General features: G+C 54.7%; 13 protein-coding genes across 13 annotated transcripts; 8 read left to right on the top strand and 5 right to left on the bottom strand.

Annotated features, from left to right (window-relative positions):
- Positions 1-2466: 2466 nt before the first annotated feature.
- Positions 2467-3372, top strand: LTR77_001334 (uncharacterized protein; the record flags this gene model as incomplete). The annotated part of the gene is made up of 1 exon (XM_064798596.1): positions 2467-3372. The coding sequence occupies one exon, from the start codon at positions 2467-2469 to the stop codon at positions 3370-3372; it is 906 nt and encodes a 301-aa protein (XP_064662923.1).
- A 433-nt stretch (positions 3373-3805) lies between these two features.
- On the bottom strand, positions 3806-4190 carry MRP10 (40S ribosomal protein mrp10; the record flags this gene model as incomplete). The annotated part of the gene is made up of 2 exons (XM_064798595.1): positions 3806-3892; positions 3969-4190. 2 exons carry the CDS (start codon positions 4188-4190, stop codon positions 3806-3808), a joined length of 309 nt encoding a protein of 102 aa, XP_064662922.1.
- Positions 4191-4435: 245 nt separating this feature from the next.
- Positions 4436-7663, top strand: LTR77_001332 (uncharacterized protein; the record flags this gene model as incomplete). The annotated part of the gene is made up of 1 exon (XM_064798594.1): positions 4436-7663. One exon carries the CDS (start codon positions 4436-4438, stop codon positions 7661-7663), a length of 3228 nt encoding a protein of 1075 aa, XP_064662921.1.
- Positions 7664-8042: 379 nt separating this feature from the next.
- On the top strand, positions 8043-10280 carry LTR77_001331 (uncharacterized protein; the record flags this gene model as incomplete). The annotated part of the gene is made up of 1 exon (XM_064798593.1): positions 8043-10280. One exon carries the CDS (start codon positions 8043-8045, stop codon positions 10278-10280), a length of 2238 nt encoding a protein of 745 aa, XP_064662920.1.
- Positions 10281-10517: 237 nt separating this feature from the next.
- Positions 10518-11676, bottom strand: LTR77_001330 (uncharacterized protein; the record flags this gene model as incomplete). The annotated part of the gene is made up of 2 exons (XM_064798592.1): positions 10518-10865; positions 10927-11676. The coding sequence occupies 2 exons, from the start codon at positions 11674-11676 to the stop codon at positions 10518-10520; spliced, it is 1098 nt and encodes a 365-aa protein (XP_064662919.1).
- Positions 11677-12066: 390 nt separating this feature from the next.
- LTR77_001329 (uncharacterized protein) lies at positions 12067-13078 on the bottom strand (the record flags this gene model as incomplete). The annotated part of the gene is made up of 2 exons (XM_064798591.1): positions 12067-12681; positions 12734-13078. 2 exons carry the CDS (start codon positions 13076-13078, stop codon positions 12067-12069), a joined length of 960 nt encoding a protein of 319 aa, XP_064662918.1.
- Positions 13079-14804: 1726 nt separating this feature from the next.
- On the top strand, positions 14805-15648 carry PBY1 (putative tubulin--tyrosine ligase pby1; the record flags this gene model as incomplete). The annotated part of the gene is made up of 2 exons (XM_064798590.1): positions 14805-14816; positions 14869-15648. 2 exons carry the CDS (start codon positions 14805-14807, stop codon positions 15646-15648), a joined length of 792 nt encoding a protein of 263 aa, XP_064662917.1.
- Positions 15649-16917: 1269 nt separating this feature from the next.
- Positions 16918-17616, top strand: LTR77_001327 (uncharacterized protein; the record flags this gene model as incomplete). Its single annotated transcript, XM_064798589.1, has 1 exon — positions 16918-17616. One exon carries the CDS (start codon positions 16918-16920, stop codon positions 17614-17616), a length of 699 nt encoding a protein of 232 aa, XP_064662916.1.
- Positions 17617-17822: 206 nt separating this feature from the next.
- LTR77_001326 (uncharacterized protein) lies at positions 17823-19537 on the bottom strand (the record flags this gene model as incomplete). Its single annotated transcript, XM_064798588.1, has 3 exons — positions 17823-18740; positions 18829-19434; positions 19490-19537. The coding sequence occupies 3 exons, from the start codon at positions 19535-19537 to the stop codon at positions 17823-17825; spliced, it is 1572 nt and encodes a 523-aa protein (XP_064662915.1).
- A 1215-nt stretch (positions 19538-20752) lies between these two features.
- Positions 20753-21070, bottom strand: LTR77_001325 (uncharacterized protein; the record flags this gene model as incomplete). The annotated part of the gene is made up of 1 exon (XM_064798587.1): positions 20753-21070. The coding sequence occupies one exon, from the start codon at positions 21068-21070 to the stop codon at positions 20753-20755; it is 318 nt and encodes a 105-aa protein (XP_064662914.1).
- A 321-nt stretch (positions 21071-21391) lies between these two features.
- Positions 21392-21712, top strand: LTR77_001324 (uncharacterized protein; the record flags this gene model as incomplete). Its single annotated transcript, XM_064798586.1, has 1 exon — positions 21392-21712. One exon carries the CDS (start codon positions 21392-21394, stop codon positions 21710-21712), a length of 321 nt encoding a protein of 106 aa, XP_064662913.1.
- Positions 21713-21989: 277 nt separating this feature from the next.
- On the top strand, positions 21990-22570 carry LTR77_001323 (uncharacterized protein; the record flags this gene model as incomplete). Its single annotated transcript, XM_064798585.1, has 3 exons — positions 21990-22031; positions 22086-22193; positions 22307-22570. The coding sequence occupies 3 exons, from the start codon at positions 21990-21992 to the stop codon at positions 22568-22570; spliced, it is 414 nt and encodes a 137-aa protein (XP_064662912.1).
- Positions 22571-22782: 212 nt separating this feature from the next.
- On the top strand, positions 22783-23457 carry LTR77_001322 (uncharacterized protein; the record flags this gene model as incomplete). The annotated part of the gene is given in 3 exon segments (XM_064798584.1): positions 22783-22868; positions 22952-22961; positions 22975-23457. 3 exon segments carry the CDS (start codon positions 22783-22785, stop codon positions 23455-23457), a joined length of 579 nt encoding a protein of 192 aa, XP_064662911.1.
- Between the last annotated feature and the right edge of the window lie 106 nt (positions 23458-23563).

Here is a 23563-nt window from a genome sequence, read left to right as displayed (position 1 = left end):
TGCCCGAATAAGGAAGGTACTCAAGAGCGGTGCCAGAACCCCAAAGCAAGATGTGCATGAATTCAAGCAGGAACGTGAGTCGAACTATGCCTTGTACGATGCCATCACCGCCTCCGGTGGCCTCCCTCCCTCCAAGCTGGGCTGTCACTCCAGTACAGGAGATCCGGGATCCACACAAGCATGCAGAATCGGCTTGGCCGGATGGATCAACGACGACACGGCAGTTACATTCATGCACCTTTACGCCTTCGCGTCCACTCTGGCGCACCCAGCATACCGATCGTGGTTGGCCACGCGAGCCATGCTGACCTCTAGTGTTCACATGGCTGTTACTGGACTCCACTGGGATGTGCAGAGCTCCATCCTGCGATTGTCTGCGGTATCGACGGATGGGAAGCGCGAAAGACTCTAATCTCCATAAACGTGGAGAAGAATGGTGTCGTCCAGATTCCGCTTTTGACTGCCCAGGTGGGCCATGAGCTAAGATGAAAGACTCGCAGACATCAGTGTTCTGGCGAATTATCGAGTTTGGACTTGTCCCTGCTGCAGAGTCTGGACTCGAAGTCCCGCGTGTTCCAGAAACATACCAACAACTCCGTATCCCCTGGCACTTGTCACTGACGCCTCCACCATCGAACTCTCAACAAGACGAAGATTTTGGCTTCTTGGGCACAACTAATTGTTGGCTCGCCGCCGCCGCACGTGTACTGCGACCAGTGAGTCTCCTTGCAAGTCACAGAACACCTTGCGGACGGCTGCATCGTCCTCCCGAGACTTCGGACCTGCCCAAACCTCGAGCTGTTGGCGACGAAAGCCCAATCGCCAAGTCGGACGCGTGGCGGCCATGTTGGAATGCCAAGGGCTGCAAGCTGAGGCACGAGCTTGACAAGGATGTCAAGGACGGCGATGCGAGTCCAGCTTCCAAGTTCACGAGCAATGCGCTGGCTACGCGCCGTAGACCTGCAAAAGATCAACGGACGCTGAGCCAATGAAGCGGCATTCAAGCCCGGAGGAGAATGGTGGAGAGACAACGAGAAACATCCACCACGGTGCCGCTTCAGTCGCACGCTGGAGAACCACGGAGCTGAGATGATAAGCTCAACGGATGCTCACCCGCACACTCTTGAGCTGCGTCTCTACTGCAACGACAGGACCTAAGGGCACTACACCATATTACCGCCCGAACCGCCCTTGCCGGCTTGCGAGAGAAGCCGCCGTCTCTCGCCTTGGAATGACGATAGAAGCTGCAGAGCCATCCGGAATCAGAGGTCATGCGGCAGACTTGAAGCGACGAGAGGCTGCCACGTCGACCTCCTCAGTGATCAAGATCCATCCCACAAGCAAGACCTTCCCGCGGCAGTACCACGGCATTTCGTCATACGCATATGCTTTACGACACTACTGCAGCGTGGAAGGGGTGACTGCTGATCGGTGTAGCTTGTGCAGCTTCCCGGTTTGGAATCCATCGTGCGTTTCGTCCGGAATTCACACCACACCTCTACGAATGAACCACCATGCCATACTACGATCGTCCGACTTTGATACACAATCGCGATCGCAGTGCGGTACACCATCGAATTCACACAGGCAACGTGTTGTTTGGATTGAGGACGCGTGGCATTGTTAGGGAGTAACGGTCTCTGGTCCATTGCAAGAGACTCGTTCCTGGAGAGACTTGAGAAAAGACGCATGAAACAGCATTTGATGAGCACTTCAGAGACACGAGGAGCGCCTGCTGGCTCTTCGACAACGCGGCGTGGGATCCGGCGTTGACGTGTGTCGAGAAGCCAGGGACGTCTGCAGTAAGAGAAGACTTGCAATATCAGGTGAGGATGAATATTCAATCGGACCAAAGACGCTACCTGAAGAATTGTTCTCAACACCCTCACTTTCCGGGGGAGCGTGCACGGCAAGTACGGTCAAAGATGACAGCACCTTCTCTTCTGCCTAACCCTTCTCATGTGATTGCCTCCACTCTGCGACTTCGCTTTCCTGTCTGTGTATTTCCGCGCCAATTCTGGCTACCTATGATTTTGAGACCTCCATAGCCATTCCTCTGGTGTCGAAAGCACCCCAGCTCACCAGACTTCCGAGATGTATACTTTCGACCACCACACCACGGCAGTAATACGCCTTGACTCATCAGAAGCCACACCGAGCAACCACAGCTCAACATATGATGCCTACAGCGCCTGCAGGTCGTCGAAATAGCACTCTTCAGATGGTGCAGGGACCGATGCTGCCATTCATCCATTCGCAACCATCAACATCCGCCGTCACTCGCCAACCAGAACAGCCGAACGGTCAATCGACAACTCACATGCGACGGAATTAGCCCAATATGCGACAGAAGACATACGGGTGGCCGCTTTGAGACGGCGGCGGTGCTTCTCGCTCGATGAGGTCCTCAACAGGTCCTCAGCATCCTTGCCTTATTTTGAAGAGTCGAAGGCCATGCATGTTACTATGCCGCCATACAAGCCGCCGGAACGAGTCACTACTCCAGAGGGACTGCCCAGCTGGCGCGGCCAAATATGGACGCCCGCTCCGCCAGCGCCTACGTTCTTCCGCCAGCTACGGAGACGTCTGAGCGGGAGCCGAACTCCTGCACAGACGGTTCGAATGTGGCGGCCTCCAGTCAGTGGATATGGCACGCCTTTTCCACGACCACCATACCAGCAGAACGTGCTCACAGGCTACACGACAGCACCACTTCATCACAGAGGACGGGCGGCTCTTGACTTTGACCTCGATGGCTCTTCACCGACTCGCGAGGAGAATCGACGCCGGCACAGTCAAAGCAATGGCCACAGTCCTACATCCACGCCGCCAGTCTCACCACTTACGGAGACTCCACCACCCACCAATCCGATCCGCCGCATGGCATCCTGGCGCAACAAACCTCTGCCACCTCTCCCCGTGCAAGCCGCGCCCGCTGAGTCTGAGCCTGGGCCCGCTCCTCGCCTTGCATTCGCAACAGAGCAGCCCGGCGCCGCTGCCCCTCGCCACTCCGTCATATCCTTCGCCGCTCGCAACCACATCCGCCACCATCGCCATCGCGTAGCGCGCGGCACCTGGCGGACACGGATGAAACGGACGAAATGCTGGCGCTGCGAGCTCGAGGCTCGGCGAAACAGATCGAGCGAGGCTTTATCCAGGTTCAAGAGGAAGTTATTCTGCGATGCGGATGCGTGGGAAGGGTGGTGGGATAGGCTGAAGGCGAAGATGAAGTGGACGTGTTTCTGCAGGTATAAGGGGTATGAGGAGGAGCGCGAGGATGAGGATGGGTGTGATGAGGGTGCTAGGATTGGTAGGGAGAGGGTGCGGCTGGGGAGGTTTGGAGCGATGTTGCGGGGAGCGGTGTCGGTCTGATGGGTGGGTTGTACGAAGGAATACCTGAGATGCTTCGACCTTATTTTTTGTGCGCGAGGTGCAGCCGGACTGTGCTACGGGTTATCTCATTTTGTACAGCTCTCTATCCGCTTGATTTTCACTCCACTTGCTCTCCGCAACACTTAGCTTGTCGCCCCTTGATCCGCGAAGCTGACTTGTGCTTTCCGCACTCTGGCCACTGTACAGCTGTACAGAAGCAGGAGGTTGCGCCCTCTCCGTCCGCGGAACATCCCATACTCTGAGTACTGACTCCACGGTGGAACCTTTGAGCGCCGTGCATTCCATCCCCTTCAAACGCCATGCCATGCCGCTAATCGTCAATACTGTACAGCCTTCTTCCAGCGCCAGCCATAAATCCAATCCTCTGGAGTACATCCTTCCTACAGCTTATGGCATGCCATCAGCGTTTCCTTCATTTCCGCTTATGAGGCCCAATGATTTTCGGATAGAATCTCGAAAGCGTCGAATTGATGTTGCTCTTCTGCTTGACGTGCGGTTTCTGTACGTCCCATTGCCATTAGCATAATCCATCTCATCACGAATCCGTCCACATCGTGTTTTCTCCAACAACGCACCTTCGTGTCCATACACGCCCGCAATTGCTGTTCTAACACCGCGCACCCCTGCGCCGAGTGTCCCTGAGACGCCCAGCAGGTGAGCATACTGCTCATCACGCCAATACATGGGTTGGGTTCCGCTTGGTCGGGCTTTCGCACTCGGAGTTTGGGGAGGGGTGGAAGTTTCGGAGAGGTCGCGGCGCGGGCGAGTGCCTGGGGGGAGGTCTTGCCGGCGACCATGTTGGGCGGGTTCTGGATGAGGGGAGAGCAAGTAGAGAGATGATGGTACTCAAATGGTCTTGGAGTGGTCGTTCACAATACGGTAGGCGATATGTCGGGGAGTTTCAGATCATGTGATTGGTGGCGATTGGAAACCACGCTTTGCCGCTTTGGTGTGTTTATTCGAGATTCGACTGACGCCAAACACACACTTCCTCCCAGAACTGCACGCGACGCATACATATTGCTGTCGCGCACGAGTAAAGATGGCGGAGGAGACATCAGTTGGAGACATTGATAATGCAGCAAGCATACCACAACAGAACGGCGCCTTCCATCCGCAATGGCAGGCAACCGACGCCGTCCAACTGCAACCCTCAAACCTCACCTTGTCCAAAGCAACGCGCGCGTGGGAGCGCAAACCTCTCAGTCCTTTCTCGCGACAACGCTTACGCGTGGGCAAGGTGTGGAAGCGACCTGCGAATTCTCTAAAGCCTGCTGCTTCAGATGGTGGAGTTGAGGATGAGAGCCGCTCGACGAAACGACGGAAACAGCAGACTTCGTTGCAAGGCGGGATGAAGCCGGTGAAGAAGATGTGTTTGGAGTCGAGCTTTGGGATGGGCGCGCGCGTGGTGGGGTGGGAAGGCTGTGAGAGCCCGGTGAGGAAGATCGTCACGCGGAGTAGGGCCGAGCAGGGCGGAGAGGAGATTGTTGCTTTAGCTGAGGAAGATGATGTGGGTGTTCGCGATGATGAGGTGGCAGTGGAAGACGAGAGGGCTACGATCGAGATACTGGATGAGGACGGCACGGTACTGGACGTGGATCCGGTAGATGGAGGGCAAGAGGCGGGATGGGAAGATGAGAATGAGGCAGGGGATGAGGATCATGCTGCGGATGCGGAAGATGACGAGCGAAGCGCAGTGACACAGCTTCTGGACGCGAATGAACATTCTGCGACTTCTACCGTCGATGATAATTCCATACCGGATGCTGCGGAAACAGCATCGCTCGACAGCAAGGTAGAAGAGGCTGCCGCAGTTGGCGATTTGGATGAGGGCAGTCTCCATGACATCGAATCCAAAGACGCGCTCGCGATCCAGCTCGAAGGGTCGTCAGTTGGAGGCGCCGCTTTGGAGGACAGTGACCGAGCTGTTGCTCGGCTTCCGCTGCCAACAGGCAGTAATGCCACTCTACCCGCCGGCTTTGTGTCTCCCGCAAAGAGACCTAGACCTATGAGAAGGATAGAGAAGTTGTTCTCTTTCGGCTCACGACGGCGAACGCTTCCCGTGCAATTTGCGCCCGTTCTTCCTGCAGACAACGCCTTGGGTCCGCAAGCAGACCAGCCGATATCAGCTGACACGAAGGATGATACCCAACAGCCCGGCGACGTGGAGGCAGTCGACCGCTCTGCGTTGGCGAACATGGACACAGCGTACGCTGAAACGTCTTCCGTGCAAGAAGTGAAAGGCACGGACCACGAATGGGAAGATGTTGAAGACTCAGGCTCTGGATCAGACGCGATGGACACAGACGAAGCTTTGCCATCTGGTGGAGAGGCTTTCGATCCTCCGTCTGACAGTTTTGATGAATTCGAGCGTGATGCTTTCGCCGCCGCCAGTTCCAACACCGCACCAGTCATCGATACTGCTTCCAGCAAGCTTCAGTCAAGCCCGACGCCTACTATCGAAGGTCAACACCCACGGCTGCCGCTCCGCAGATCTTCACGCAGAATGTCTACCAGCCCCATGAAACCAAGCTCCATCCTGCCTTCAGCCGAGAGATCGCACCTCATCGCTTTTACTCCGCTCAAGGGCGCCCTTCCCACCGATCGATCGTCGGGAGGACAACATGACACGACTGGTGCGGAATCAGAATACCGCCACCCACTATCCTCAAGTCCTCTCGAGCGCGCTGCGTCCGCTCCACCTGAGGAGCTGCAGATGTCGCCGCGGAAATCGTTTAAGCCACGTATCTCGGACGACACTGCACTTCTTCAGGCTTTCCTCAACCGCGCTGCTCAGAACAGAGGCTCTAGACGTATGTCTGCTACCAAGCAGGAGTCGTTGGAGAATCGCCGGGAGTCTGACGTTGTCCGGCATGCGCTTGCCAGTCCCACCAAACCTGACGTCCTGGCTGAATTGGACGCTAACAGCCCGTCGCCGCGGAAAGCAGTACGAAGTCACGATGCAGAGCAGCCCAGCGCACCCTTTAGCGAGAACGAGCCTCTCATCGACAATTTCTGGAACCGGGATGATGCTGAAGCGCAGAAACCCAGAGCAGAGCAAGAAGAGGAACAGCAGCCGCTCCTTGACGAAGAAGATGCCTCAAGCTCAGTCGGATCTCGCAGGAGGCGAAGCGGCCGGAACTCACGAAGGCAGCAATCAACGACACCTGGACCGAATAAGATCTCTATCAAGGGCAGCGCGTCTGAGGGCGTAGTCTTGAAGCGATCCGAGGCGCAAGAGTTGGCTCTGCTGACCAGGAACAACACGCGCAAGAATAAAGGCGGAAGCATATTGCCTCCATTACGATTGACGAAGATGGCGATGCAGTTTGGCAATCCCGACGTCGCGGCTGATGGAGCGGAGGATGACGCGATGGACACGAAACCTGAAGGAGCCAAAGGCGTGAGATGGGCGGAAACACTGGTGGAGTTTTCGCAGAATGGCGAAGTGAGCGACAGCAGCGTGTTGAGCGATGAGCTGAGCGCATCAACACAGCCAGAAACTGTCGACAAGGAAATGTCAGAACCCGATGCACCCTCGAACTCTGTAGCCACTCCTGCCGACGGTCTGGCTACCGCACCTCCGCCGTCAGAAACCCCAAGCAAGCCTAAGATTCGCAGACTCAGAGCACCACGCACAGCTGCGACACCTGGGAAAGCGCCTCCGCTTCCGTCAATCTCCACCGCTGTCGATGAGCCAACTACAGAGGACCAACAGGAACCAAAATCTGCGACAAGATCGGCCCCAACCAAACGTCGCTCCCGCATCGCTACACCAGCGAAAGGTCTTACCAACTCCTCTCTTCTACCAACCGATGTAGAGCCACAGCCCGCGGCCCCTGAATCGAGACCAGCGCCTGCGCCGTCAAACAAGCGGAAAGCGCCGGTCAGCAAGCTTCCTGCCCCAGCACCAGCGACTTCGGCCTTCACCAGCTCGGCGCTGGGTCAAGGCAAGGAGAACACGACTTCGTTTCTCGCGTCGCCGCCAAAGAAGAAGGCAATGGGGTTGCCGAGTTCTAAGGGTTTTGCGCCCAAGCTTGATCTCGGAGCTCAGACAAAATTGGCGCCTGCCACTGGAGCTGGTGGGGCCGGGGGTGACGAGGGCCCACCGCCAGGGCTGATGAGTCCGGCGAAGAAAGGTGGCCGGGGCAGACTGGCGAGTGGTTTGGAGAAGCCTGAAGGAGGGTTGGGGAAAGGTGGTGAGGAGCAGACGGAAAGAGGGCTGGGGCTCAGCAGTCCTGCGAAGAAGCGGACGAGGAGGGCAGTTTAATTGTCGGAACCTTGACATCGTCTTTTCCAGGTCGGCCGTTCGTGTTCCTACAAGCGAGTAGGCAGATATCTTCGGACCTTATACAGGCCAATATGTACATCGTGCTTCATTCCGCCTCGCTTCATCATCGGCCTTAATGACAGTGCGTAGAGCTCATCGTGCCACCAACAGCCAGTTTCTCACTGTTCAGCCCGGGGCAAATCCGTAGCATAGTCCCACGTCGTCTCCTCGCTTCTGGTGGAGCGACCTGAAGTGAAGTAGTAGCTCGGCCCATTCCGGCGCTAGCTGCTTTGAGACGCTTTCGGCAACCGCACCTGAAATTGTTCGCCAGAACGACCGCTCTACCCAGCACTAGCATATGATCACTCAGACCACAGCCATGGACGACGACGCAAGCCAGAAGCGCAAGTTCGACGGCGCCGCTGGTGGTCGGCCTCCCAAAGCCGCCAAATCGGGCGGTGGTGGCGCAAAGATGTCGTTCGCTCAGAAGATGATGGCCAAGATGGGGTATAAGGAGGGCCAAGGTTTGGGAAAGGAAGGGGAGGGCATGGTCAATCCGATTGAGGTGAAGTTGCGACCGCAAGGCGCCGGTGTGGGCACAATCAAGGAAAAGACCAAGCAGTATAAGGAAGAGCAGAAGCGGAAAGCGGAGCGGGAGGGCAAAGAGGTCGACGACAGCAGCGAGGAGGAACGCCGGGAGCGACGAGAAAGACGCAAAAAAAGTCAGCGGGGCGTGGGAGGCAGTGGAGCGGGCACCACACGTGGTGGACTGCCACGGAAGGCAAAGCCCAAGTACCGGACTGCTGCAGATGTAGAGGCTGCTGCGCCGGGCTTGGATGTGCCGGCGCAGATGTTGAGCTCCATCCTGGATGCTACCGGCGGCGAACAGAAGATGCGCACGAGCGCGGCCGGCCTTATGGTTCCGGCTGGTATGCCTACCGACTCCGAGGCCGACAGGATTACCAAGCGAGAACGCATGGAGCTTGAAGCATTCATTGAGGCATGGCACGGCATTCAAGAGCAGAAAGTCTATATCGAAGAGCACGAGGGCCAGCATCAAGTTGAACTGGATCAGACGATGGAAGATCTGGAGAAATTGCAACACATCACTGCAGCTGTTGAAGATCTCAAATTGGCGCCACAACAGCTGGTGGTCCTTAACAAGGATAAGCTCGACAAGTCACCATGGGCCACTCTCGTAGATAAGCTCGAGACCATACAAAACGATCACCTGCATGACATCGAACGGTACGGTCTCATTGATGCTGCGGTTGGCGCCGTTGCACCTGCCTTCAAAGAACGTTTAGCAGACTGGGAGCCTTTGGAGAATGCCGATAAGCTCGTTTCGGACCTCAACAGAATCCGAGTCATTCTTGGTCTTGATCAGCAAAACGAGCTGGCTACCGCAAGCCGGCACAAAAGTCTGGACGAGTCATACGGCAGGTCACGTCGCCAGAAAGCCACATCAACATACGAATCGTTGATGTACACCGTCTGGCTGCCAAAAGTTCGAACAGCTGTAACCCATTGGAACATCCTCGATCACTCTCCCATGACAGCACTTGTGCAATCCTGGCGTCCGCTGCTTCCGTCCTTCATCTTCGCCCACCTTGTTGATCAACTTATCGTACCAAAGCTCTCGTCGGGTCTTCAACAATGGGACCCCCGCAAGAGAAACCACCACCACAAGCATGCGACAATCAAGCATGCACAGCCGCACACATGGATCTTTCCGTGGTTGCCTTACCTACCTCCGTACCAGCTCGACCCCAAAGCATCTGCTGGTGGGTTACTCGTTGACTTCAAGCGGCGGCTTCGTCAGATTCTTGATTCATGGGACATCTCATTTGGTGTTCTGCCCGGTCTCACAGAATGGCGTGACTTGCTTCGATTGGAACTGGACCATGTCTTAATTCGACATCTCCTTCCGCGACTGGCTCTACATCTCTCTGCAAGGTTTGATGTCAATCCCTCTGACCAGGACCTTACACCTCTCGAAGACGTGCTCAAGTGGCAACCCTTGTTCAAGAGCGACGTCTTGGCTAGGTTACTGGTGGCTGAGTTCTTCCCAAAGTGGCTATCGACACTGCACATGTGGCTTACCTCTGAGGATGCCAATTTTGAAGAAGTCGGAGAATGGTTCCAATGGTGGAAGCAGCAGCTACCAGATCAGCTGTCGGATCATGCTGATGTCGCTAAAGAATGGGCTAAGGGTACCAAGATGATCAACGATGCCCTGGATCTGCTCGACCAAGACACGCCATTGTCGCGACTAGCGCCTCCTGCTGCCGGACCAGCGAAGCCAATTGCCAAGGACATTGCCGCGAAGCTTGACCGAAAAGAGCGAAAGCCGGTGGCAGAAGCAGTGGAAGCGGATTTCAAGGACGTTGTCGAGAGCTGGTGCGCCGAGAATGATCTTATGATGCTGGCAATACGAGAGCCACACCAAAGTACAGGCTTGCCACTTTTCCGCATCACCGCAAGCGCGACCGGTAGAGGAGGTGTGGTGGTCTACTTCCAGGCCGATCTGGTGTGGGCACAGAAGAAAGGGGAGAAGGGAACTTTCGAGCCTATTGGACTGAACGAGAAGCTTGCCGAGAGAGCGGAAGGTCGATAAGGAAGCTCTACGGAGCTATCTGCCAGCGTCGTGTCACTGCTGCACGTCTGCTGGCGTTTGTATTTGAGGTGAGACTCCCTGCTATGCTCAAGCGGATGGTTCAAGCTGGCGCCGGCTAATTGAAGATACGGTGGTAGAGGAATATCTAGGTGACAATGGCCTGGCTGGGAGCGATTTGAGGATTCCCACATGGAGACTATTACCATAATTTCGATTGTCAAAGACGATAGACACCTCCTACGACTTTGACTGCTTCTTAATCTCTGCGCAAACAGCATCGGTGACCTCCTTGGTGTTGGCGCTGCCTCCAAGGTCTCTGGTGAGGACACCATTACCGCACACAGTCTCCATACAGCTGATGAGACGATCCGCCGCCGCTTCCTGTCCCAGCCATCTGACCATTTCAGCGCAAGTCCAAAATGTGCCGACGGGATTGGCTACGCCTTTGCCAGCGATATCGAACGCGCTGCCATGAATTGGTTCAAACATGCTTGGGTTCTCTCGCGTAGGGTCTAAGTTGCTGGTGGGCGCGATTCCTATGGATCCAGCGAGAGCAGCGGCAAGATCGGAGAGGATGTCGGCGTGCTGAGTGGCATCAGGGTTAGTAAGAAACCATCGAGGAAAGGAAGACAGCGGTGCCACTCACAAGGTTCGTAGCGACTATGGTGTCCAAAGTATTTGGTTTGAGCACCATTTCGCACGTCATGGCGTCAACCAACATCTTCTTCACCGTGACGTCTGGAAAGTGTTTCCCAACTTCCTGCGCGATCTCATCCCACATCACCATCCCGTTCCGTTGGGCATTACTCTTCGTCACGACGGTAAGATGCTTCTTCGGCCGCTTCTGCGCCGTCTCGAACGCGAAGCGTATCAACCTCTCGACGCAGTGTCGAGTGAAGATGGAGACCTCTGTGCTCGTCTCCCAGGGCATGCCTCGGTGAGAACGGCCGCCTTGTCCGGCATACTCGCCTTCAGAATTCTCCCGGATGATGACCCAATCCAGGTCACCGGTGTGCGCATTGCGAAGGGGAGACTGCGTTCCTTTAAGGATCTTCGTCGGACGCACGTTGGCGTACTGCTGCAGTGGCTGACAGATAGCAAGTCGGAGGCCCCAAAGCGAGATGTGATCTGGTACAGACGGGGCTCCAACGGCGCCGAAGAGGATAGCGTCATGCTTCTTCAAGCTTTCGAGTCCGCCGTCGGGGATGTACTGGCCGCGTTTGAGATATGTTTCTGAGCTCCAGTCGTAGTCTTCGAATTGGAACTTGAAGTCTGATACCTCGCTCAATGTTTTCAGGACTTCTACGCCGGCGGCGATGACCTCTGGACCGATTCCATCGGCGGGTATGCAGGCGATGCTGTAGGTTGAAGTGCCATTGGTGGCATGGGGAGACATTGTGGTGGCCGTCTTTAGAATTGGATCCGAGCAGTATTTCAAGGAATTAATTGGTCTGTCGGTGGACTGGACGTGGAATATATGTACATTTGACTCGGCAATTGACGGTTTGAGATGGCCTGCAACGCCGAATATGATGAACGGCTTCTAGGTTCGGGTTGTTTTGGGTGTACGCTGCCGCTCCGCGATCGGACTATGATTCTAGACAGAGATGTATGCTAAAAACCATCTCTTTGACCCCTCCGATATCTACTGACTGCCATGTTTGTGAGAGCCTTGGTTCTTTTGCGATCGTCAATGGGTTCCAGTGATATTAACTTTTGTACAAAAGTATGCTACAGAGCTTTTTCCACGTCAGCGAACCGAAAGTCATCCAGTATTCTTCCGCTATCACACCCGCTCATGACGAAGTCCAATACCAGCAAGCTTCCCCTCAACACCAGCAGTGAAGATGAGTCTCTGTCCATTCCGCATCCAAGCTTCAAAGCCACTTAGAGACTCTTCCTCCGGGAACTCCTCAAACACCGGCAACGCTGTATCCGGATACGTCGACCATGTCCCGTAGAATTCTTTCTTCGAAGACCATGTCGGCAACTTTCGCCGCATCATGCAGTAGTAGAAGTACAGCACCCGGCACAGGCTGTGGACACGATACGCAAACGCTTCCTTGCCCTTCGTGTCCGGCGTGTTGCCTCCGTCGCCCAGAAGAGTCCACCAGGAAATTCGCCATCGAAGAGTCAATAGCACGAGCCCAAGCTCGCGGACAAACTTCTGGACTTCGCTGGCACTCAAAGTCGACCACTCGTTGAGCACCTTTTGCAAGTAGCTGTATGCGCTGACCTCCAGCTTTCGACATACGATCCGAGACAGTTGGGCGGCCATGATGACGACGGCGCGGTCAGTGCTGTCTTCAACGTCCATGTCCTCCTCTGTGGATGACTGGCCTCTTCGAACGTACGAGTAGCTTGCGCGGCTCGGCATATTACCCCAAATCGAGAGGCATGCCTGCAAATGCGTCAGTCAAGGATGTATCATTCGCTCTGATCCTATTACAAACCATCAAGTTTTCTAGTGGGTTGGACTCGTCGACGCAGTCCTCCCACTGTTCAGCCTTCAGAACCTCGCAATCGATGAACTCACGATGATTTCGTCGAGACACCGCTAGCTTCTGTCGAATTGCAGAAAGATACCCATGGCACTCAGCCAGATTGAGGACGTACAACGAGCCGCTCGCTTGCCGTACGCGGACATCAAAACTTCCCTGAAAAGAGTGCAGCGTCGCCAAGAGATCGTCGAGATCAAGCATCTCTGGCAGGTCGATTCTGACACGACGTGCTCCATCGAGCGTGAGATGGTTCACCGCACGCTGGGCTGCACCTATAATCAGTGGGGGCGCCGTCATCTCGCGAACAACAGGACGCACATATGTAATTACATGTTCCACTCTCAATGATGCTCAAGAAGCTGGCTTTCGTGCATGGTTGCTGCCATTTTGCCGTCAGGCCGGCTTTTAAACAACGGACACATGGACCTTCGTCGAGCGTACGAATGCACTGCTTAGGTCAGTCTACGTCGAATGATGTGTAAATCATGAAACACTGACCGGCTGCTTGTCTTTCGTGCAGCGAATGCACCGAGTTTTGTTTCGCCTGCACATCTTCGCGTTCTCTCTTGCACCCTCCGCCAATGGGCCATTTCGGCGACCCTTGGCTGGCCTTGACGGTGGTGCACGGCTTCGATCGCTGCCGCTCTCTTGGACGAAGGTCTAGGCCATCATACTGGAAGGTTTGACATAGGAGTCATCACTGTGTCTGCGTGTTCGAGAGTGCAGCTCAACTTGAAGCTCGCTCTCCTCAGAGCGCTCTGTCGGGAGTGGTCGCTTTCGGGAGCTTGAGCTTGAAATTGTTGGTACAGAGCGCCGTCTCAAAGCGGACATTGGATCTTCAGCAATGTTGCATGCAACGACATTTTCTGGCGGAGGGCAATGAAACTGATCTGCCCTGTCTTCACAAAAAGTCCTGGCGTCTGCGTCATTCGACTGCTTTGCCCAGATACTAAAGTCGGTGGTGATAGACGGAGGATTCACCAATCCTGGAATGTGCCATTGCCGCGAGAGCCTAAGAGGGTCGGGTGTAGGAGCGTGTATGATCCCACTGGTGGGATCCTCGTAATGCTGTGTAGTAGGCAAACTGAACTCGTCCATCGATGCCAATTGACTGAACAAGTCGAAGTACCCATCGTACTGGACAGCTCCGATATCCGTACTCCACGGGTAGCAGTCGCTCAGGTCTGTAACCACTGAAGGTTGATCTAGTCTTGACCAGGGTCCTGTAACTCGAGTGGCAGCCAAATAATCGTAATAAGAACCATCGATAATGGCCAGTGCAGGCTCGCGTATGAAATGAGCTATTCTGAAGTCCTGGGCATCTTGTCTGGCCAGAGAGCGGCCGAGGTAATGCTGTGATCTCTGAAATGCCTCTGCGTTGCTAGCACCTGCATCTGGGCCACCCGCTGTATCCGTGGCTATGGCAAATGGATATGCAGCCGTGCCGCACACTTTACCGGAGACGCCACGAGAGGCTTCGAGCTGCTGGTCATCGCTGTCAAGACTCTCTGTGGTCTGTGTATGGCCACAGCCGGCTTGGTCTCTATCATGTTCGCTGCTGGGGTAGTTGCTGCGCAAGGCTAGAAGTCTCGGGTCGATAGTACCGTCAGAGCTCAGCATGATCACATCTTGGCGAGTCCATAGTTGACATGGATAAACGGGGAAGATTGAAGAAATTCAGTTTCGCGACGACCTGTGGTGGCAGAGTTGAAATATCTATCAGCGGATGTTATTGTGGAATCAGCGTCGTGGTGTTGGGAGCAGTCCATGCTCAAGAAGTTGGCAAAGGTGAGGCTCATGCTCCAGCGAATGAAACACAAGACCGCTGAGCGTATTCGGAATAGTTTGCTGATGCCTTACGCCTGCCGACCTTGTCACGAGAGGATTGGTCCTTTTTCACTGACAAGCGGTCAGAGCCGAGATCGATATAGGTACTCCAGGCAAAGCCTCTGGGTCGAATGTGCTGCAACGCGAGTCTGTGCCGTTGCCTCAGAGCCTTGTGAAGAAGATCCTGCCTCCAACGATGCAAATCTTGGTAAGTCGAGCAGGATATCATCATGAGTACAACGCAATGCTGACCCGAAAAGGTCGTCAACGATGACGGCCCACCTTCAGGGGTCTCACCATACTTCCTACCCTTCGTAGAAGCCTTGCAATCGCATGGCCACGGTACTCACGTCGTCATACCTGACAAGCCACTGTCCTGGATTGGAAAGGCTCATGCGTTCGGCAAGTCTTTGACAGCACGCCACGTCTGCCCTTCAACATACACCCAGAGCCAAAAGTGCTCAGCAGATGATCAACCGGAGTGCATCAAGCACAGCTGGACCGTCTTGGACGGCTCTCCAGCTAGCTGCACGCAGATTGGACTGTTTCATTCTGAATGGTTAGCTGAGGATATCGACCTTGTCGTATCTGGCCCAAATCACGGCAGAAATGCGTCCACTATCTACAACCTTTCAAGTGGAACTGTTGGCGGAGCACTCGAAGGCGCTCTGTGTGGGAAAAGATCGATCTCCTTATCATTCGGCAGCAAAGATCCCCAGCCTGAAGCGATTGTCGGGGCGGCGTGCGACAGGGCAGTCAGTTTGATCGAAATGCTCTATCGACGCTGGGACCCTGAAGTCGAGCTGTACAACATCAACATCCCCATGATAGAGACGATCGATAAGTGCCCAGCTGTCTTCACAGTGCCGTGCCCCACGTATTGGAGCAGGGGCAGTCTGTTTGCGGAGGACAAGTCCAGTTCGAATTCATTCGAACGCCAGTTCAGATGGGCCCCAGAGCTCTCCGAAATCCAGCAAGCAGCGAAGCGAAGCTCCGAGGGAGAGGACCTTTGGCCCTCACAAAATGGCGTCATTTCGTAAGGTGCTCTCCGGGGCCTTCAACAGAATCCAAGGCTAATTTGGTACAGGATCACAGGATTTCAAGCAAACTTTGTGGTCGCAGGGCAGACAAGGGGGCAACCGCAGGAGGAGTGAACGCAGAGCCAATGCAGCCTCAGTTCCAATGCCAATCTTCGCGCTGTTGGATGTGCTGTTAGTTAACGTGTGCCAAGGTGGTAAGCACGAGGCAGCCACATGTTGTATGCTAGCCGTAATGGTCAGCGATCATGTGACAGGTGACCGATTGGGGAAGTACCAGATACTTGTGTTGGGTGTTCAAATATACCAGCCAATGCCTTCCGTGCGTCCAGCTGTTCTAAGTTGACTGCCCCGTACAAGTGGTCTGAGTGATCTATTTCGTCCTAGAACATTGCTACTGGAATGGCCCATTCGCCAAGGGTGTCAGCAACTGAACCACAACAATTGAGTTGCTCCTTTAGCGAAACCACCTCATATCTTCGGACTGGTATGATACATATCCACCATAATTTTGGCGAACATTGTCGGCCCTCAGTGCAACCACCCGTTCAAAGACGGTCTTTCTCCGCGCCAGAAATCACCCATGCCCTGTCCCCACCGAGTCTGCCGTGCAATGGCTTGCTCGACAAAGCTGCAAGACTCTCTCAAGTACAGTCTAGCAACAAAAGGCCATATACCTCGTTGATTGCATGCAACGGTACGTCTGAAAGTCGAGAGACGCACGCTTAACTCGGCTGACCAAGGGCTAGATCATCCTGTCGATGACCGGGTTTGGAAGGACCCCAGTTCTCTTACCTCTTCTCTATACCTTGAGCCGGCTTACGACCTGGAAGTTTTCGAGCTGGAGCTTCCCAAGGATGGGGGTGACGCATGGAGGAGTCCTGATATGCTGTCAGGCGTTGGAGGGCAGTTTGATGTTCTGGAGTGTTGATGAGCTGCGACTGTCATTGTGGAGCCGGTTTAGACAACCAGCACGTTCCCTTCTGGTGTCCTGATTGCTGGTACATATGGTGGGATGGTCGTTAAATGTCATACCGATGAGTTTGGCCAACACATCGTGTCGAAGAGCACAAAGGGACAATAAGGAGTTTCCAAAAGCCAAATCCACACAACCAAAATGGAATAGTCTGAGCGCATGGGCCATCACGACAATGACATGTCCATCGTCATCAATCACCGCTAGCTTAAGTATATCTTTCCAACTAATGCAATAATGGAGAACTGCATCCGCAAAGGATGTTGCAGCGGAACAGTATCACCAGATTGCCGAAAATGACTAGCTACTCTGCCGCCATCAAATCATCACTGGGATCACAGGACAGCAGCACGACGAGCCAGGCCGGCACCGTCAAAGGCAGTTCAACTCGCCAAAACATAAGTTCGACTACCACAAGAAGATCTCCTTCGCCTTCTCAACAACCAAAAAAGGCCACTCAAGACGAAGCGGTCTACATCCTGACCATTTTGACCGATCAACCGCACCACGAGCGCATGACAGCACTTCGGAAGAAGTACTTCCCTCGAAAGCTGAACAAGCTCGACGCCCATCTAACGTTGTTTCACGCCTTGCCCGAGGGTAGACTCGAGGGCACTATCCTTCCGACCATTCGGCAAGTTGCGAGTCAGACGGAGCCGTTTAGCATCAACGCCCGAACGCCTGTTCAATTAGGCAAGCATGGAATAGGCATCTTTGTGCCACGAGGACAGGGTGGCGACCACATCGGCCAAATCCATGGTGCTCTCAAGGAGCCGTGGAAGCGAGAGGGTTTCCTGAGCGTGCAGGATTCGGGGGGTGTCAAGGCTCATTACACGGTAATGAACAAGGTGGACGACGAGGCTGAGGTAGAGGCTGCTTATGCGGAGCTCAAGAAGAGCTTCTATGGAGACGAAGGGACGGGAGAAGGAATCGGCTTGTGGAGGTACGACCGGGGGTGGTGGAAATGGGTGGATGGGTTCAAGTTTGGAGCGTAACAGTTTTCTCATGCCTGTCTGAAGGACTTCCTCCGATCTGAGGCTGCCTCTTTCGATTCCCGCTCCCTCGGGCCGACTCTAACGATTTCGGCGCGTGCGATTGTGCTTGATGATCCACCGTTTCCTGACTTCGGTCACTGGGAAGTTGCGGCAAGAGCATGCCAGGCTCAGCGAGTCTTCTTGGACATTCTGTGCCTCTTGCTTGCTCAAACGGCTAGCGCATGGTTTTTGTACACCCATGCCAGTACCTCTTTCGCAACAGCTTTGTGCTGCTGTTCTGCATGCTCGGCCTTGACCAAAACATCAAGCGCAAACAAAATCAAACATTGTCCCACCACTTGACCTTGTTGGGTCGAAGCTTGAGTCGGACCTCCGTGGCTCAATGAGGTGTCCATGAAGCCAAGTAAAGGCGGCAGAGATCGGATGATGGATGAGCAAAGAGCGTTGATCGCCGTTTCCTCCCATCTGATACGATCATCACCACCAGAGTCAGCGTCACCGCCATTGCCGTGAGTGGCGATAAAGCGGATGACCGAGATCAGCGCCTCGCGAAGCAGGACTTGCGCAGCTGCGTGAAAGTTCCACCCAAACGCTATCCAAGTGTCCGGGTACACCAGAATGTTCATGCTGGAGAAATGGGCAAACGGATGACCGACCGGATACAGGTCTGCTTGCTTTCTCGCAGGCGATGAGGGCTCGGATGACCGTGGTCTCCATAGATGACTGGAGGCCATCTCTAGCGTCTCCGCGTGTTTCACCATCGATTGCAGGGAATGGCGCAGAGCCCTCGCGTGTTCGAGACGCTCTTTTATCTCTTCATCCGTCGTGCCATCGCCGCTTTCGAGCACCGTGTGGGCTTCCGCACATAATGTTGCTATTCGATATGCGTCTTCGTAGATTCTCACGTCTGGACGGTCAGCGTCCAGGTGGCTCAACAGTTCCTGCTGGACTGGATGCGGATATTCTTGGCGGAGTAATTGTCTCGAGAGCAGCCGATGAGAGGCGATCGAGCACAAGCCGAAGCCTAGCCTGCTGAAGAGTTGGGTGTAGCCGCGCAGCTGGAGTATAAGGCCGACTGCTTGGCCATGATCGCCCAGTGGCTCTGTTCGTCCGAGGTATACTGTCTGCGCGCTGTCAGTAGTTTCTCCGATTCTAAGAAGGGACTGTGCATCTGCCGCACAGATCTGTTGCCTCGATGCACAATTTGCTCACCTCGAAGCTATCTATCAATAGCAAAGACGCGAATGTACTGTCGTTCGCTAACTCTTCGCCGTTTGCTATTGACGCCCGGATGCCTCGCAAAGCTGCGCCGTAACTCCTCCTTGCCCTAACAGAGGACGTTGCACCATTCCAGAATGCAGCCTTCAGGTCAGCGAAAGCAATTGCTCGAACGGCATGCCACAGGGTAGACTCCGCAGGCGAACTGTGGTACAGCACAGGTAGGAAGTCCATGTGACCAGGAGAGGCGCCTCCTCCAGCCAGAACCCAGTTGATGAAGAATCGCTCCACGGCCCTGCATTCGGGGTCTCGCTTTAACGGCTCAGGGAGATTGGCGAGTGTCCTAGCATTGAGCCATGGATAGAGGCTCTTCCAATCAAGATTGGTGTCTGTCTCTCCGGGTGAGCTTTGCCGCCACACCAAGGCCGCAGATAGGTCTCTTGGCGGCGTACGAGCACCTTTACTACCACGTGCTCGCTGAGAGTTTCTCCTGGCGACTTCGTTCTCGTTGAAGAAGCTGAATTTGGGATCGGAAGAAGGAAACTCGCACTTTGTCTCCCGCTTGGCACATCTGCCACATCTCGGCCTGGAAAGGTCGCACTGGACAAAAATCAACCAATGTGCTCTGCACTGCACAGGAAGGGAATGGAAGTACCTTGATTTTGGACGCCTTGCACTGATTACAGGCACGAGAGGCGGTCATGTTTGGAGTGTGTCGGGCCCGAGTGCAAGCCTACCTTCGGCAGACATCATGGAGTGTGTTGTTGGCAAGCAGTGCAGGGGACAAGAAACTACGGAGAGTCCTCCAGGTGAGTGGCCAACATTCAATACAGAGGTCATTCCTATTCTGGTCTTGCAGGCCGAAATGTCGTTGGGTGTCGGAGTAGTCCCAGCGAGAGACCGTGTTGTTACTAGCGGCGGAGCAGGCCGTGTATCAAAGCTTGTTTGGCTGCTCTTCCGTCTTCACCTCCTGGTCGTCGAGCGATTTCGCCTGTCGGGGGCTGGTGTCAAACCTGCGCGACAGAGATGTCCGACCAAAAGAGATGACACATGCTTCGAGCGATCAGAGCTTCGTTCACGACGGCGGCTATACCTGGCCGAATCTAGGACAAATTGCCACACCAGCAGGCATAGCAGCCGCATATCTACCCTTGCTTTGATCATCCGGCCAGACCTTGAACCTGCTCAGCTTCGGCCACCACCGACTCCCAGTCGTGCCTGCGTCTCACAAATTGCTCGATCGCTGGCTTCGGAACCAGGTCGAACAACCCCATCTTGATGACTGCCTGCCAATCAGCTTCCTGACGGTCGCGCTCTGACAGCGCTCTGACGTACACTTGCTCTCCGGTACGGCGTCTGAAGTGCTCATCACTGGACAGCCACATGCTCCACAGAACCAACGGCCCATGGGAAAACCGATTGTAGTGTCGTGGTCCACCCACTCCTTGGGCTCTCCCTCAACGACGACATCCTTGTGGGGTACAGGTAGGAAGCAGTTCCCCACACCGCCGCTCTGCTTCCGGCAGTTCAGGCAGTGGCAAAACAGATTATTCTTGAGAATATCGTCATTGGCGATTGTGACGCGGATGGAACCACAGTTGCATTGGCCAAAGAACGACATGTCTCCTCGTGCTGGGGGAGATCCTTGAGAGATCAGAAGACGGTCGGAGAAGGTAGGTGGCCACTTCCGCTTTGTAAGATGAAGGTGATTCGGGGTATAAGCAGTTCTCGGCCGGCAGGGGGAGGAATCGATGCCCGAGTGAAGATCCTATAATGGAATTTCCTTGCGCTCCTCTCGCTCGTCACCATGATTGGTGGCAAGTGGCTGCTGCGGCTGAAAGATACTGCTGATCAAGACAGTCGTCCGCTGAACGATCGGTCTTAGGGAGCTTTGCACTGGTCCAGACTAGACTTGGAATCACAACTGAATCGGGTCTATTCGAAACAGCATGCCCACGATATCACCCTTGGCTACTGAAGCAGAATCAGAGCATACTCCCACATCCCGGCTGACGATGCCTTTCGCGCCATTCTGATTTAAGCCGCCCTTAACCTTCCGCGCTGTCTCCACCAGCAAACCTCCTGTCAGGAAGATTGGCTGGCTTCTCGTAAAACGCCCTTTCCCGATGTCGTCGAGCAACTCCTTGGTTCGTCCGTCATTCTGTGCAGCGTCGTACTTCTCTCGGTCGTCGAATTGAAGCACACCACTGAGATGGTGTCCAGAAGATTCGTCCATGCGCACGATTGATCGCAGCTTGAGGCTGTGTGGTGCCCAGATTTCGATCGTCAACGGAATGTGGTGTTTCGTGTATTAATCGTAGTCAAAGCTTGTGCCCTCGGTTCGAGGGTAGAGGAAGAGGACGATCGCTTTGTAAGTCATGTTGGAAGGGCAGTCGAAAATGCTGGCAGTCTACACTCTTTGCAGGAGATTTGATTGTCTGGCGTTTGAGTAGAAGAGGTCGCAGAGTATGTGGGTCATGGTATGTCACTTCATATCTGAATCTGCATGTCCAGCGATTCTGAGCATCCAGACCTTTGATCCTTCTTCATTGGCAACATGGTACGTAACGATTGGCTGTCGTCGAGCTGGCACCCAAGTGCTCACCTGAGCGCAGCACTAAACACGCGAGAGTATGCTGGCAACCTGGAAGGCTTGTACCGTTGCTTCGCACTGCTAGGTTCGAGCGATGACGAAGCAAGCTTGAACAGCTTCTCCTGGGAGAATGGACATGAAGGCAGCGGTGTCACGGTCCATGACCCAATCAAAGCAGAGCCGGCTTGGAGACGTACCCAGATGTACATTCAGCTCGCCCATGCCAAGCACGTGGTCGGTCCCGAGATTCTCGAAGAGGCTAGCGGCATCGCAGAGGGCGTATGAGTTGGTCAGAAAGGCCTTGAACGCAAGCTCAAACACGACTTCGCGGGGGAGGCACCTCGTCACCTACTGGAGAGCTCCTGGCATGGCGTCCCTTCTATTGCTGAACCATCATGCCGCATCTCAGCTTCCTGGCTGACAAACACCTGCCAGCAGCAAGCATGAAGCATTTCTCGATGATGTTGAACACGTATAAGGCAATCGAGAGGGCACCATGAAGTTCGTGGACCGTTCGTAAACCCGACGGACCATTCTGCCGAAGCTCTTTCATACAAACACCATGGGCATACCAAAGACAATGAAGGCTCTCCAGCTGACGGAGGTAGGCTGTTTATTGACCGTCCCAGCGACTTGCGCTGATTGATGCCTGCTCCAGTTCAAGCAAGACAAGTTCGAGCTGAATGCAGTCCCGATACCTTCCATTGGCGACAATGACCTTCTGGTGAAGATTGGTGCTGCCGGGTTCTGCCACACAGACTATCAAGTAGGTAAGGTAGATAGATGAACGCGTTTCCTGTGACACGATCAAGCTCCGTGTCGACTAGCTTATCCCGGCCATTGCCCCGAGATACCTGCTGACGCCAGTTCTCACCACAGGTGTGGGAAGGCGTCTACGGCTCAAAGCTGCCGCAGATCCCTTCTCACGAGCCAGCCGGTATCATTGTGTCAGTTGGTGCCCAAGCTAAGGCAAAAGGCTGGGAGAACGGCCAGAGGGTTGGTGTGATGCTGTTCAAACATGCGTGCCGTAACTGCGTTGGCTGCGAGACGACATCCGACGTCCGATTCTGCAAAAACGTGGTGATTGAAGGCCTCACAACCGACGGAGGGATGGCCGAGTACATCATGGCCGGTTCGAGATGAGACCCAAGTTTAGCACCCGGATGGACTAGCTGACAACAGGCAGATGCTGATGGGACGGTCCTTCTGCCGGACGATGTTCCATTTCACGAAGCTGCACCATTGCTCTGCGCTGGAGTGAGTAGTCGATCAGAGCGCCGTGTTTGTTTGGAGCTGACGGATCTTGTAGGCGACAACCTGTATGCTCTGTCTTCCGCTGCTTGCACCGGGCGGGGATGCTGACCGAAAGCTCAGGGGGAGCGCTGAAGGCTTCGGGGGTCACAGGGCCCGCTCCAGTCGGTGTTCTCGGGATTGGAGGCAGGTTCGAAGACTTTGCAATGCTTCCTTAACTGCGATTGCCCTTCTAAATCCAAGAGACCTACTAACACTTGTGTCTCTGTCCAGGACTCGGAATGTATGCCGTTCAGTTCGCAAAAGCCCTCGGCCACCCCGTGGTAGCCATGAACAACCGCGAAGAGGGCCGCACGCTGGCAAAGGAGTTGCCTTTGCCTGCGGATCGGATCATCGATTACAATGACCCAGAAGCCGTATCTAAGATCAAAGACTGGAGTGGAAGAGATGGTCTTGCAGCTATCTTGGGTTGCACCGACAATGTCGAAGCGAACGCATGGTGCCTGAACACTCTCCGACCTCACGGTGTCTGTGTGCCCGTAGGACTTCCGGTGGATCCAGGCTTCATGTTCTCTGCGTTCAAGCTGAACTTCTCGGAGTTGGTAATCAAGGGCTCGCTGGTGGCCACAAGGAACCAGGTCGAGGATATGATGCAAGTGGTAGCGAAGCACTGCATCAAGGGACATGTCACCACTGTCACAATGGAGGAAGCGGTGAATCTGCCAAAGATGTATTTGGACTCTCACTTGAAGGGTCGGCTCGTGGTGAAGCTTGAGTAACAGAGATCGTATGGATGTTGGTGCCTTCGCAATCACCATCGTCCAGATTGACCATAGCCACACAAAAATTCGGCAGTGAGCGCTATCGCCATGAAGGTCTTCCCGC

This window comes from Saxophila tyrrhenica (assembly GCF_035928015.1).
Source record: "Saxophila tyrrhenica strain CCFEE 5935 chromosome Unknown scaffold_2, whole genome shotgun sequence".
Taxonomy (NCBI): domain Eukaryota; kingdom Fungi; phylum Ascomycota; class Dothideomycetes; order Mycosphaerellales; family Extremaceae; genus Saxophila; species Saxophila tyrrhenica.
The sequence above is the reverse complement of the archived record's forward strand: the minus strand, read 5'-3'. Positions and strand labels throughout refer to the sequence as shown.